Source organism: Tympanuchus pallidicinctus, unplaced genomic scaffold (genome assembly GCF_026119805.1).
Source record: "Tympanuchus pallidicinctus isolate F22 unplaced genomic scaffold, pur_lepc_1.0 scaffold3, whole genome shotgun sequence".
Lineage (NCBI taxonomy): Eukaryota > Metazoa > Chordata > Aves > Galliformes > Phasianidae > Tympanuchus > Tympanuchus pallidicinctus.
In genome coordinates this window covers 37,462,631-37,477,364 of record NW_026294747.1, presented here as the reverse complement: position 1 = coordinate 37,477,364, position 14,734 = coordinate 37,462,631, and the positions used below count along the sequence as shown (strand labels likewise).

Genomic DNA, 14,734 nt, shown 5'->3' with positions numbered 1-14,734 from the left:
AAGTGCGTGGGATCTTCCACACTACACTTGGGAGAACCAGGGAGGGATCTGCACACCAAAGGCCAGCGATGGCACTGGAAGAAAAGACCAGGAAAGCCCTATAACAGTGCAACCCTCACTCTCTCTGGAAATGCCTACATTTCCATACCAGTTGGTCTGTTCAGTAGCAGTCAACCGATTCCTCTGTCCCCTTCAGCTTCCCCAGTACCTCACAAAGCACCAGCAAAGGGCCATGTCCCTTAGATAGGGCCCACAGGGATAACAGAACTTGAACGCTTGACTCTGCTTTTTCTTGCCCACAAGTCCTGTGACTTCAAGAAAGCCGCCTTCTTTCCTTTTGAAACCTCTGTTTCAGCTCAAAATGGTGACGTGGCCCTGGTGTTAGAACTCAGCTCAGTTAGAGGCACAAGGGAAGATAATGGTGCATCAATCCCCCATAACATGCTGCAGCAATCAATCTGCAGGTGAGCCCTGTTGGTAGGAGGTTTTGTGTTGCCTCCTGAATTGCTCCAGCCAGTGGCATCCAGGACAGGGGCTGGCATCAATGTGAGAGGCAAGACTGCTGCCTCTGGCCCAGGGAACACATCCTGTGAGGGTTCTGGAGGCAGAAGAGCCTGGCAGCACCTTTTTCCAGCTGCCCCAGGAGGAGCACAGGCTGCCAGCAAGGGTCCCCACCTCCCCCACATCAGTGCCCAGCACTCAATGGGAGAGCTCTGCAGGCTCTGCCACAGACAGACACCCCATGCCAGAGGATGCTGCTGCCCACAGCACAGAAGAGAAAGCTGTCTGTCCTCCCTGCATAGGGTAGGGCAGGTGCCCAGACTATTTGGGCTCCCACTCCCTACAAGAGGAAAGCAGCTGTAGGCTGCATTGCAAAACTATGCGTGGGTTGCTTCTTGGCTACTCATGGAATAAGCAGCCACTGCTTCAGCTCTTTAGGCTTTTGCTGCAAAGCCCGTGCCAGGGACGCTCCATTTGCCGTCCTCGACTCCTTGGCTTCACAGGCCATGCAGGAGAGGAGGAGGCTGCAAAGTGGAAGTCCAGGGGCTGTCAGTGGATTTCTCCTCGTCTTTCCTCCACACAGAGGCAAGCAACTTAGAGCACATTCAGTGCTGTTATGCAGAGCTGGTGGGACTGCATGCCCATCCCCAGGTACTGAGGGCAAGCAGCTGCTGTACGGCCAGCTCTGAGGTGCCCCAGAGGGAAGGAGCTGTGCCATTGGAGGGCAGCACACAGCCTAAAGACTCTCTTTGCTCCACAGCACATACAGCCATGTGAGTATTGCACTGTTTGGTGTATGACATCAGGCACAGCTTTACCACAAGTGCTGCTTTACTATAGGTATCAGGCCTGCATCTGCATCCTAACCACATCCTTTTCCAGTGCTAACACGTTCCCAGCCAGCTGCAGGGCTTCTCTGGCTATTGCAGATCAAAAGCTGCTAAAGAAGTAGCAGACTAGGGCCTCAAAATGAGGGATTTCTGTTTGCAGGCATTGGGAGATGCAAACACTCAACAGCAGTGAGGATCGAGAAGCCAGCTAAAGCATGAGCCGAGAACACAAGAAAGATGCTGTGCAGCACCAAGGGCTCATGTCCACCAGAGATGTGAGGAAAGCAATGCACCAGCTCCCGGATAGCAGCCTTTGGACTCACCTCGCTTTTCACAGGTTGGGGTCTCTTCCCAAGCTTCACCTCCAGGAAGTGGAGTGGTGAGATCATGGCCCCAATGTTGCGGATGTCGGCGTACTTCAGCTCCTCGGCTGTCAGGGCGGTGCCAGGCAGTCCTGTCAAAGGGCCGAGCCCTGGCAGTGCTCCGGCCGTCAGGGACGGGTCGGGGATCTGCCCGGGCATCATAGCAGGGGCAGCAGCTTCGCAGGCTGGAGAGAGAGCAGGACATGGCCCGTTACTGCTGGCTGACAGCACAGCACACAATTCCATCAACAAAGGGGTGGCAGCAGGGCTAAGGGGTGATAGTCGCCTTCTGCTCTGCCCTCACGAGGCCTCATTTGGAGTACTGCATCCAGGTCTGGGGCCCCCACACAAGAAAGATGTGGAGCTGTTGGAGTGGTCCAGAGGAGGGCATGAGAATGCTCAGAAGGCTGGAGCACCTCTACTGTGAGGAAAGATTCAGGGATCTGGGCTTCTTCAGCCTGGAGAAGAGCAAGGAGCTCAAAAGCAGGAAGAAGACCAACTTTTTACGTGGTCTGATAGCAATAGGACAAGGAAGAATAGCTTTAAAATAGAAGAGGAGAGATTTAGGTTAGATGAGGAGAAATTTTTTCACTCAGAGGGCAGTGAGGTTCTGGTACAGGGTGCCCAGAGAAGCTGTAGGTGCCCCATTCCTGGAGGTGCTGAAGGCCAGGTTGGATGGAGCCCTGGGCAGCCTGAGCTGGTGGGGGGCAGCCCTACACATGGCAGGGACTGAACTCAGAGGGACTTCAAAGTTCCTTCCAACCAAGCCTCTTTGTGATTCTTATTCTTATCCACATGGGAAGTGGCCACTCTTCCCTGGGGAAGGCAAGGAGTGAGCAGAGCCTGGCTGACAGAAATATATGAATCCTGAGAAGTAGGACATGCTACTGACCTGCAGATTAAGAGAAAAGACCCAAGAGGAAAAGCCCCAGAGAAACATGAACTGGCTGCAGTGACTTAAGGGATAAACAGTGACGTGGTCCCGTGGACTATTGGTTTTGCCAGACCTTTCTCTGGAGAAAATAGTGGTTTGCCCTTTACTGAGCGTTGGTGAATGAGTAGGTAGGTAGTGGACAAGAATGGCATTATGAGAACCACAACATGCCTTACTGAGCACCTTGGACAGGCTGAGCCTGCTGACTTGGGGCATGGCACACTGGGATCAAGGACAGAACAATGAAAAGCTGCTGAGAAAAAAGCCTGCTACTGAGCAAACATCTTCCAGCACAAACACGAGGAAACAAAGGCTGGAGGGGAAGGGAAACAGAGCAACTTGCAAAAAGCTTCTTCTATCAGAAAAGAAAAAAAGTACAGCTTGGGTGAAAATAGGACTGGGACAAGCTTTGGCAAGTCATTTATAGGCAGAAGAAAGCGGGTTACCAGGAAATGTGAAGAATGACTGGCTAAGAGATGAAGAAATAAAATTAGACCTAAAATAAGAAGCCTGCAGAGCTGGAGCTGCAGTACCAGCCAAAAAGCAAAGGGAGCAGGTGGCTGTCGGCTACAGCATAAGTACGTCCCTGCTTGCGTAACAGGCGTGGGACACTCTCAAGTGACCCACTTACAACATGCAGAGTCACTTCTGTCCACTCAGCAAGCATTCTTCTCCCACACCCTCAACACAACCACATGTCGCTGTGTTCCTGTGCTGCTCTGTCCAGCCAAACTGATCCCAACACACGTGGGGCAGCAACACCATCCTGCCTGCACCAGGAAGCAGAGGGACTGCAGCCTCAGCTCCTGGAGAGCCATGAAGACAGAGGAACTGGATAACAAGTGGAACTAAGACCCCACAGAGCTTTCATTTGAGGCCGGTCACAACACAGGATTCAACAAGCATCTGTGGAAAGTGCTGGAAGCTCTGACAGCAGACTGCCCGAGCCAGGAGATGTGTAAAGTCCAGAGCAGTGCGCACTCACCCAGCTCTTTTTGAAGCATCTGCTTTCAGCTGCTAGGAGAGCAGGCAAGGGGCAATACAGATGTTTGGTCCAGGCACCACAGCTGTGCTAAGCAAGCACACACACGCACTGCCAAGCCAGATGCCACAGTTTTCCACACCGGCCATTCTGGGTGACAGGTCTGTATTGCCACCAGGCAGCAAACACTTGCAAAGCTGTGTGTGAGACATGAGTGACGGATCAGTGAGCACAGAACAGCTGAGGAGGAAGGGACCTCTGGGGTCATCTAGTCCAACCCCTGCTAGAGCAGGGTCAGCAGGAGCAAGCTGAAGTGTTAATCACCAGAAACAGAGACGTTACAGATTTCTTGGCACTGGCACATCTTCCTGCCCAGGAGTTTATTTGGTGTATTAATTAATGTCAGGAAACAGGAGATGAGGAATGAATGGGAAGAAAAGACAATCGTACAGGTTAGTCCAGAGCACAGAGGCAAATGAAAGCTGCACAGCTCCTAGCGTGGGTGCCATACAAGCCATCCTGGTGTGACAGAGAGTGCTTCTGCTATATGCTGTGCGCTGCCATATGCTCTAACCAAGGAGATTAAGGTGTCAGTGCAAGCTGTCCTGCAAAGAGCGCTCAGCAGGCAGCAGGAGGAATCAACAGGACTTGATAATCAGTGTAGTAGTAAGCAAATGCAGCAACATGGCTACCGTAAAAAAGCAGTGGCATGCTGTGAGTGGAAAGCAAGTCCTCTACTTCTCTGGTCATCCTTCAGAAGCAATGGGAAAGGGCAGTGCTGGTATGCAGGGGGAACGCTGAGCTACAAGCTGTGGCCGCCTCCCTACCTGCCCTTTAGGCCCACGTGTAGCTAAAGGCACTCAGAAAGAAGGCATCCTGCACTAGGCTGTGCTCCAGGCAACCAAAGGCAAGGAGGTATGTGCCTAAATCCCTGTCATATGTCCCTCTCATTCACCCCAGACTTGAATAGTTTGGGCATAACAAAACCCAAAGAAATCAGTGGCAGAAGTACATGAATTTCAAAGCCTGTCTCCTGTAAATACTGCATGAGCCACTTTAGCTCACATTAATCTGGGGCCTTGGTTCACCTTTTCATACGTTTCAGCCTGAGACCTGACTTGAGTCCAGCGCTGGATGCTTAAATTCAATCTGGACTCAATGGACCACATTTAATTCATTGCTTTGCATCACAACACACAGCCAACTGCACTGCATGCTGGGCTGGACTGCACAGGTCCTCTGCTACACAGAATTCATGGTGACCATAACTTTTGGTCTGGCTAATGATTGTGGAAAACATTGCAGTTTATCTGACCCACCTTTTCTCTCTGCCTCTGATCTGGTGCCTTAATGTGCCTTGAGACAGTCTGAGTGAAGGAGCTGGCCCAGTACCTACCTGACACTAAAAACTTATCCCGAACCCAGTTACCACACTGTCAAAGCACCATCGCATGCACATGCACATCTGTGTCAAGTAAGCCTGAAGTTGTTCAAACGAAAGCACTAGTAATCACCAGGAAGAACACAAATCTGCGTATCAGGATGAGCTGAGAACTAAGTGAGAAAGAAGAAAATGACTCCCCTAAGTGAGATCCTGGTTAGGAGTCAGGAAGCTTAGGAGCACGCTGAGAAGTGCCAACAGTCAAGTTAGACCTTGGAGAGGAATGTAAATCATTCCCAGCAGGGCTGCAACCACAGAATACAGGAATGGAGAGACACCAACTCTCTGCAGAGCAGGGGCAGTGAGAACTAACCCAGCCCAGTCCTCGATGCCTCCCAACCCAGGCACGGCCACTCACTGCTGATCAAAGGGATTCTCTCCATCAACTACTTCATTCCAACCCAAGTCTCAGATACTTCCACCTTTTGTGGATAACAGTAGAGGTAAGGATTTATACTTCAGTCATGTGAAAAATGCCAAAGTACGTCATTTTATTTAACACTTGGTCTTATTTCTGAAGCATTGCTCTGGAAGATGCTGACAAGCCTGTCTATAGCTCCAGCATATTTCTACAACATTCATATGTTAAGACAGAAAGAACAGTTCAGGATCTGAGTTTGACCTTCAAGCTGTAGTTTTTCAATAACCAGACTTTGCTGAATACAGCTGGTACACTGCCAGTCCATAATTCCACTCTGAATACTTCCTTGCAGTGTTTGTTATTTCTAGGGAACAAGAACCAAGTCACTTCTATGTTCCTCCACTTTCTAACACTGTGCTTTAGCTGGGATTCTTACTAGATCTGTTCTTCTCATAAATTATCATTAACACCAACTTTATTCTCTATACCAAGCAACCTTTCAGTGTCTCCTCACATGAGCAGAGAGAAGTTGTGCCATCAGTGACACCTAGCTTGCTGGTGCCCCACTGCTGAACCACACAATTCCTGCATTGCATCAGCTATGTGCTTGCACATGAAAAAGCCAACAGCAGAGCAGTGAGGGGAAAAAGAATGTGTGTAGTCTTATATCTGACGCTGCTATCCACATGATGCCAGCTGCTCAAGTTTACATTCACTGGAGCTGCACGTCTTGCATCAATGTTATTTATTATTATGCCATAACATCCCAAGATGTTCCACAGTCAGTGATGAGACAGAGGAGGCTTTCTTAGAATTCCAGCCCAATGATGAGCAGCTTGTGTCATTCAGTGCTCGCTTCAGCAACTAATCTTACAGCACAGGTCTGGACAGCACATGATTCCATGGCTCAACATTCAACTCGTACTGCTTCAGCTCTGCTCCTATAATCCTTGTCCCAGCAAGTGCTGTAACGGGGTCTGATATTTGGCCAAATTTGTCTGTAAACACTCCTAATTACCACAGTCACTTTTGCATTTTTGCTCTGAAATTGCTTTCTCTCTGATCTCAGACCCACACTCTATTGGCAAGTTCAGTTACTTTAGCTGCACTCTTATCTCTAAAAAGCCGACAGCAGTACAATTTCCTTTTCTCACCTCTCTTGCTGCATCTTTCAGCGATGCACGATTCTGTCCTTTCTCCCCAGCCATGCCTTTCCAGTCAGCACATCGACACCAGCCGATTCAACACTTTGCTGAAGGCAGCACACAGTGCTCCCCATATTCCTCCCACAGCCTGGGTCTGGCCTATCCTGGGACCAGCTGCCTCGTGGGGAGGCGCTTCACTCAGCTTCACACACCTTTGCTCAGCGCTCCAATGACACTGTCCCTGCATCCACTCCTGTTCTTTTCCTACAGTTCAAATCTTCATTTGCTTGAGGGCTTTGTTTTGTGTTCTTTTTTTCCATGCTGATTTTGCTGCTGCTTTTTTTGTTGACTCTGAGGGTTAGCTGTTTTTGGTTTGGTTTTTTTTTTTAGTTTCTTTTTTTTTGAAGGAGCTGATATTAGCACAGCAGTTACAGCATAAATCTGACGAGCGTAGGCACAATCCACGCAACCCAGGTCCCTGAGGGCTGTACTCCACGTGCTATCCTACATTCGTGCTCCTCTGCCACCTCTTCAGTGCTATTATTACCCACAGACTAAATCCAGCACAGGAATGGCCACCTGTGCAAAAGCCATACATTCATTTCCCTGTACAGAAGCAGCCTTAATTTGTACCCACTGGTCCCCAGGTCCACTCTGTGCACCCTCACTAACCCAAGTGTGCTGTTTGCTCCTTTACAAATCCACTGCGACTGTTGTGTCATTGTCAGAGAGGACCACAACATCACAAAGCAGGTTCTGACAGCCACACTTCAATTTAGATTGCTACTGCTGTCTTATCAGTGCTGACAGCTTTCTCAGTGTCGGTGGGAGCTATTTACAATCTGATTTTCAGCCTCTTGTTAAGATGCTGGCTGTAAGTCACAAGTTTCTTCCAACACAAGCCACACTGCACTCTGACATCTGCGGTGGTTGAACCAGGAACCATTCCTATGCCCAGTCCAGCACATAACACCGCCAACCTGAGCTTTTGCCACTCGGTAAATACCAGCATGGTTCTCTTCTGCCCACAACAAAAAGCACAGCGATAAGACCAAGCCTGCCCTGACAGCCCTCCCCAATGCCTGCCCACTGCTTCTAGCCAGGCTCCACCTGGGTGTCTGCCACTGCCCAGCAGCTGCCATGCGCAGGAGAGCTGCCAAAGTCCACCAGCCACTACACAAGCATCTTTGATCTCTTCATCAGTACATCAGCACTCCCCATACTATTACCATTGGTACGTACAGCCTTGGAGCATCTACGTCACAGCAATCAGCCCTTCACCTGCTCATGGCCAACAGGCAAGAACTCTGCTCTGGAGATCAGAGGTAATGCTGCCATCCATGAGAAGCAACATTTGGCCTGTAGAATGTATTACAGCTTTTCTGTCATTTTTTACTATTTTTGCTCCTGGCTATAAAGTTTGCTCAGTCTGCAAGTACATTGCATCCTTCCAGTTCCTTCTCATTGGCAGAAGGATGATTTATATGAAAGCCCTTTCCTGACATGCCCAACTTCTCATGCCTCAAGAATGCAACTTTCTAAACAAAGGCAGAGCAATTTGCTATCGCTTGCTCTGAAGCATGCTCACTTGCTTATTCTCATCTGGGCACATCTGGCAGGGGAGGCTGCAGGGGGCTGAGGGTCACTGGAGCCCAGAAACATTTTCACTTCAAGGTTCATCACCCAGTGTGAAGCACCACAGAGCTGAAGGCAGAAAACCACTACCTCACATTCCCAGTTCCAGGAGTATGTCACCACTTTTTCCTTCATTCATTGTCTAGAATGCAAAGTGCTCCCATTCCCAGGGGACTGGGACCTGCACAGCACACCTGGTTTGATGTAGGCTGTGAGGTGACTTGTGGTACAGCACTGCCTGGCTTCTCCTCATCTGTATTTTTTAAGAGCAGTAACTTCCAGTGTCAAAGGACACACTGATCAGTATCAAGGTTATTTGCCAACCATCAAAACACAACAGCAGCCAAGCCCTTTGGCTGTAACCTGTCCTTTCAGCTGTCCATGTTCTACTGCTTGCAAACATCACTGTGCATTTATTCACTCATCTGCTGAACCCAGTGAGGCAGAGGAATCCAACACCTGCAGTGTCCCAAAAGCACTGCAGAGACACCCATTGGGTTGAACTGTGCCTGCCCCCTCTCTAGCAAGGCTATAGGATTAATGAGTGTTACACAGCATCCAAAGAATTTCCCCCTGCGTGAATTTGAGGCATGGCAACAGTATGGCTTATCAGCTCAGCATGCCACTACTGCGAGCCAGACACTGCAGTGCCATGCTGCCACCATGCTTCACTTTCATCTCCAAGGGACAAACAGCTCCTGCAACCCAGCCCTGGGTTTGCAAGGCCAAAGCAGCACCTGTGCCCCTCTTAGACACCTCCAGCTGCCCATCCCCTTGTTCCCTCCCATGGGTAACCCTGCAGAGCAGGCAGAGTATTGCAGGGTCTGTGAACACCCTACTGCATAACATCTCATCCTAAACTACTGAGCTGCTGCAATCGGACTGCAGGGCCTCGATGCTAAGGAGAGGAAGAATCTTTGAAGGGCAGATCCTGAGGAGGCAGAATTCTAAACCCATTTCTTGAGTGGGAAAGGCCTGGCTCAGCTCTGAGCACAGAGCTGCACGCAGATGGCATTGTGAACACCCAAGTCATTCCTAGTCAGAAACTGTGAAAAGCTTTCTGACATCAGCACAGACCTTGCTGCTTCCCTGCTCTCCTCCATAAGGGGGGCAGCACCATGCAGGAGCAGCCCAGCACGCACAGCCTCCTGCCATGCCACAGCCTCCCTAGCTGCACTACACCACTGAGCCCCACACCTATCTGATGCTGTGACTTATTCCCACTACGAGTGGAGAAATCAGTCCTTTTCCAGCATTTCACTCCATCCCTTCTGAGGGCAGAAAAAAGCCATGGATTAGCATGACGCTATACCCCCACCACTGCAATGCAGTGATTGACTCAGAACAACCTGTAGCAGTAAGGGGTTGCACAGCACCTAGTGCAGCAAGGCTCCTTGCAGCTACTGCAATTAATTTTCTTTCTCTGGAGCAGGCATTTGTGGCCAACATTTACAGTGCCACATTGCACACAGGTGGGCAAGACAAAACAGGAGGGTAAAACCTGTCCTATTCCTGCTTAGAGCAATTGAAATGGAATTGGGGATGAGGGAATGCACTGACCTGAGCCAGGCTACAGCTCAGAGGTGAACAGCAGATGTGTTAATATTCCCCCACGGCCTTCCACAGCTGCACATGGGCAGGGTTGGACTCTTTCTCAAGAGACGACTCTCCTCGGGCGCAGAGCTCCAACCTCAGGGGACAAGGAGAGTTACAAACCCCAAAAAGCTATATTCTGAATGCTGACATGGCCAGCTATGCTGCTCGCTCAGCTACGGCTAGAGGCAGTAGTCCTGCTCAGTGGAGGATCACACAAATCTGCAGCTTCCACTGCATAAAAAACAGCCTGCAGCGCTGGGTTGGTTCCTGGGCAGTCAGTGCAACACAGCAATCCATGAAGCAGTCCAGAGAGACAGCACCAGGCGTGCTGTGCCTGCCTGATGCTGGGCTCACACTGTGGGACGCTTTCAGGATGCTACACACTACGGCAATCCCTGCCCTGGTCCTGGGGTAGCCAGGACTGACAGGGCACAGCCTCCTGCAGGGAGAAGACACTTCACACGTTTGCAGCACTGTGTGCTGCCAAGTACCCATCCCAGGCCATGCAGCTGAAGAAGCAAACATAGCAAAAAAGTGTTGCAGATACTCAGCACCGCTCACGAGAGTGCAGCAGGGCACAATGGAGCAATGGGGGGCACAGGGAGCAGGAGGGAAGGTCTGCTCCTCTGCAGTCAGGAGCACGGTGCAGAGACTGCTGCATCCTGTAAGAAAGGTCATGCTCAGCTGTACAGAGGAAGCAGAAGCATCCACTGTGAGGAGCAGAGCAGCAACCTGCAGTTAGCTGACCTCATTAAATCTCAGGGACCCGAGGAACTGACAGCCAGCCATTGCCTGACACAGGGATGGTTTGGACAGCAGCTCCCACCCACACACTCACCCCCACACAGAGAGCTTTTCTCATTTTTCAATCACCAAGAGTCATACTGAGGATGTGAACTCCAACAACCAGTATTCCCAGATGTCCCCCAAAAGCACTAACCAGCCAGTTCCCACTGCAGCTTCAGCAATGGCTTCCACATAGAGTTCTTCATGCAAGTTGTCTGAAAACTAGCTAAAAAATCTCAGTCTGAGCTGCTGGAGCATTTGTTTCTGTTGAGCTCTGAGTCCAAACACACACACACACACACACACGGTTTGGCAGTGGTTGTGTTCCAGGGCTGGTAACACAAGCCATGAAGCTGGCTGCCAAGACAAGCAACAGAACGAGCCAGGCCCCATTTCATTGGCCACCATACGCTGCATATGGCCCTGGAAGCAGCCAGCACTGTGTTCTCACCCTCCTTGAAGGCATAGGAGACCCTGTGTTTTCAAATACACCTCCACAGGGCCTTCATTAAAGGAAAATGGAAACATAATGGGGCTCTTGCTCTCTTGGTATTTCTCCCTTTCCCCCGATTCGTTCTCAAACCTATTTGCTCAGTATGGAAAAAGAAAAGTGCCTCCGCAGCAAAAGAAAGCGACTTCCATTCAACTCCAAGCCTGAGCACTACAGCAGCGTCGGCACGGGCGGAGGGGCTCGCAGGGCCCCGCTCCTTCCCCGGCCACGAGCCGGGCGCTGTCCGCACGGCACCGGGGGAGCGCAGACCCCCACGTGCGGCAGGTGGAGCGCAGGGCGGCCGGCACCCACCGCCCCCAGGGCTGCTCCTCGCCACCCCCGCGGGAGCTCTACCCCTTTCCCGAAGGCAGTCCCCACGCACGGCCCCACCGGGCCGCCGGCGGCTCCGCTCCGACCCGCGGCCGGGGGGAGGGTGGATCCCCGCAGCGCTCCCGGCCCGGCCGCAGCCGTGCCCCCACCTCGCCCGCGGGCCGCCCCGGGCTCCGCCGCCCCCCGCCGCCACCCCGGACCGCCCGGCGTCCGTCCGTCCGCCCGCGCCGCGCCCGCACCCACCGTGCACGGGGAACGGGCCGCCGGGGTGCCCGCGGGGCCCGGCCGCAGTGGCCGGGCGCGGGCTGCAGGCTCAGCCTCGCCGCCGCCCGGCGCTGCCCCGACCCCCGGGCCCCGCCCGCCGCCGATGTCTGTCCCGGTGCCGGCCGCCGCCGGGGAGCCTCGGCCCGTCGCCCCCCGCCGCCCCGGTGCGCGCCTCCCGCAGGCTGTGGCGGGCGGCGGGGTGGGTTGCATCAGCCCCGGTTATATAGCGGCCCCGGGCTGCGGGGAGGGGTCGGGAATGCGGAACCGGCTGGGCTGCCAGCGCCACACGTCAGGGAGGGCGGGCGGGGGAGCGGGGCCGCGGGGCGGGGAGCGGCGCGCAGGGGTGGGACCAGCCGGCGGCCCCGGCACCCCCGGCCCCGCCGCACCGCTGCCCCCCGTCCTGCGCTGTGCCCCGGCCCGGCCCGTGCCGCTCTGCACGGAGCCGGCCGCCCCGCGCCTCAGCCGGGATGCAGAGGAGCGGGGAAGAAGCTCACGGCTCCCCGGCCCCGCTGCTTCGGGCCCCCTATCACCGGCGCACCCCGTGGGCCGCTGGCACTGCACGCGGATATCAGGTGGGGACGAGGGAGCAGCCGCGGGACCGGGGCCTTCCCGATAACTAATTTGCATGGATGCCAATCTCTTCCTTCCTCTTTCTCTCACCGCTGGTCCTCTCACCTGGCACCTGCCAGGCTGCTGGGGAAGCACGGCTCACACAGGGCCGTGTGGACCCGCTGTAGGAACTGCAAGCACCCGCACTGGTGTTCCCAGAGCAGCTCCATCTTCCTGCTCCAGGCTCGTCAGTCATCACTCCCATCAGATCCCACAAAGTTCCTTTCTTGGCACCATCACACAGCCCATCACTGACAGTTCCCCACCATCAGCACATCCCAGTCCCTCCATCAGTATCCCAGGAACAGCTAACTGGGCAGTGCAGTTGGGACTGAGCTGGGGATAGGACTGCTCAGCACAGGACACCCTCGGTCGTGCTGTCCTACTGCACGAGACAGCAACCAAGCTGGGCAGGACACAGCACCCATGTCTTCATTCCTGTCTCCTCATGCCATCAGCTTTCTGATTTGGGTGAGGCAGAACTCTTTCTATGTACACCTCTGCACATAATCCAGTGTTTCACTGATGGTACCTCATATTAGGGAGCAGTGCAAGCTGCAGCATGTTTTCCCATACACATTTATTCCGCTCCCTGGATCAGACAGGACAGATTTGGTAGCACCTCAAGCTGGAAGGACCCTGGCGTGGCTGACAGACAGAACTCCTCAGCAATTCATGCACAGCTGCCTTCAGGGCATTGCACGGAGCAGCAGATCCAGCCAAACCCCTCTGTTCAGCCCCTAACGACTTTCCCTCCCTGTTCAACCCTGCAGGTGCCCTCTCTCAGGGGCACTAAGCCTCCATTATGATGAATCCGGGTTATCCCTTACTGTGATTTCTTTAACTGTTTTGGGGCCAGCTCCAGGGAAACATCCTTGCTCAGGGTAGCACTTACGCACATTTGAAGGGACACGCATCATTCTTTCTGGAGACACGGGTTCTCATCTCACAGGGGAATTCTCCTTGCTCTCACTGCCACTTACGCTGGAACTGTTCTTTTCCCAAAGTGAGTTTTGCCTCATGTAAACACAAAACATGTTTGCTTTCCAGATATAATTTCATTCGGGCATAGGAATTCATTGAGAATTTGCGGTTTCAGTGGGTGAAAGTGAACAGAAGAGCCCCAGACAAGCAGAGTGCTTGCAGAGGGATATGGAGTGCTGGGCAAGCACAGCCACCCGACTGGGGCTGCTCAGCTCCACCACCACCACAGAGATAAATGAATCACATGGGAACAGCAGCACCTGCAAGGGAGCCGTGAGAGCTGGGGAAAGGTGATGTTCCATGGCACCAAATGCAAAAAGTACTTTTGGCTTCCTCCTCAGACCAAAGGGACGATCTGCATATTTTTGTCCCAAATAAAATGTGTGGAAGGTGAAGGCTCCTGGATATGGGAACAGAGCCAAGCAGCGCAACATGGGGATCAAGAAGTTATCAGGAACACAGCGAAATCTATAGCAAAACAGAGCTGCACCAGCCCAGGAGTTCCACTGCAAGAGAGCTGCTCTCAGCCCCTGGAAGAGCTGTGCAGGAGCTCTGCCTGATCCCATTCCTAAGACTGGCTCCTTGCTCCCCCAGTTAGCATGTAACATTGGAGAAGAAACAGGGTTCTTCAACATCATTAACCAACCTAAATCCCCCACGTCTCCCCTTGTTCCCAATCCTTTCCTTTGCGTTCAGCACAGGGATCATATGCAAACCTAACGGGCACTGGGGGAACAATCTGCTGAAGGACACAACCAAGTTTCAGCATTCGTGCTCCTTTCAGTCAGAGAACAGCACCCACCTACAACACAAATGAAGGACAAATGCCACAGAGGAGGGCAGCAGTGACCTGAGTTGGGCAGCAGCTGCCCTTCAGCCACCTCTGCCTGCACGCTGCACCATCCCCTGGCCTCAGCTCTAGTTTAGCTGCTCCCATCATCTAACCCTACTCTAACCCTACCTAATGTCTAGCTGATTTTATGTGTACCTTTTTAAGTAACTTCCAGTCACTGTGCACGGGGAGCAAAAAGATAAACTTCACAGGCTGTAGGAGAGGATGGAGTGTTGCCCCTAAGTCACAGCAGGGAAGTGTGGGGGAAAGCAGCTGGGTCTGGGCTGCAGACTGGGCTGACTGATCTCTGGCTGTTTGCCTATACAGAGCACTGAGCAAATACCAGGTCTGGCAACTGCTGCCCATGAGCTTGTCTCTGACAGTGCTGAAGCCTTTTGGCTAAGTAATCTTTATTCTGGACAGTTGTGGGATAAGTTATCAGAGAGGAATTTCCTTCTTATCTTTGTTGGTTAGACATTGGCTTAGACTTTAAAGTATATAGGATGCATCTGCTTTTATCTCCCCTGCTTTTCCCAGCAGAGGTGAGGAGAAGCACACAGAGTATTCCCAATGAAGGTGCATCCCAGGCCTTCTGAGTGCCAATACAATACCATCTGGGTCAGCCCCCATCCTGTTATAAACCCCCCCCTGC

The 14,734-nt window shown here is 52.6% G+C and overlaps 1 protein-coding gene across 3 annotated transcripts in view; it reads right to left on the bottom strand.

The window, feature by feature from the left end:
- The window catches only part of JDP2 (Jun dimerization protein 2), a 45,236-nt gene that overhangs the window by 3,364 nt on the left and 27,138 nt on the right, over positions 1-14,734 (bottom strand). For 2 of the 3 annotated variants that reach the window (XM_052696072.1, XM_052696073.1), the window contains one exon: positions 1,655-1,878. In XM_052696072.1, the coding sequence (XP_052552032.1) occupies positions 1,655-1,855 (201 nt within the window). In that variant the 5' untranslated portion in view covers positions 1,856-1,878. Of the gene's footprint in view, positions 1-1,654; positions 1,879-11,636; positions 11,699-14,734 lie in introns of those variants that run through there. The other variant, XM_052696074.1, reaches the window with a different exon arrangement.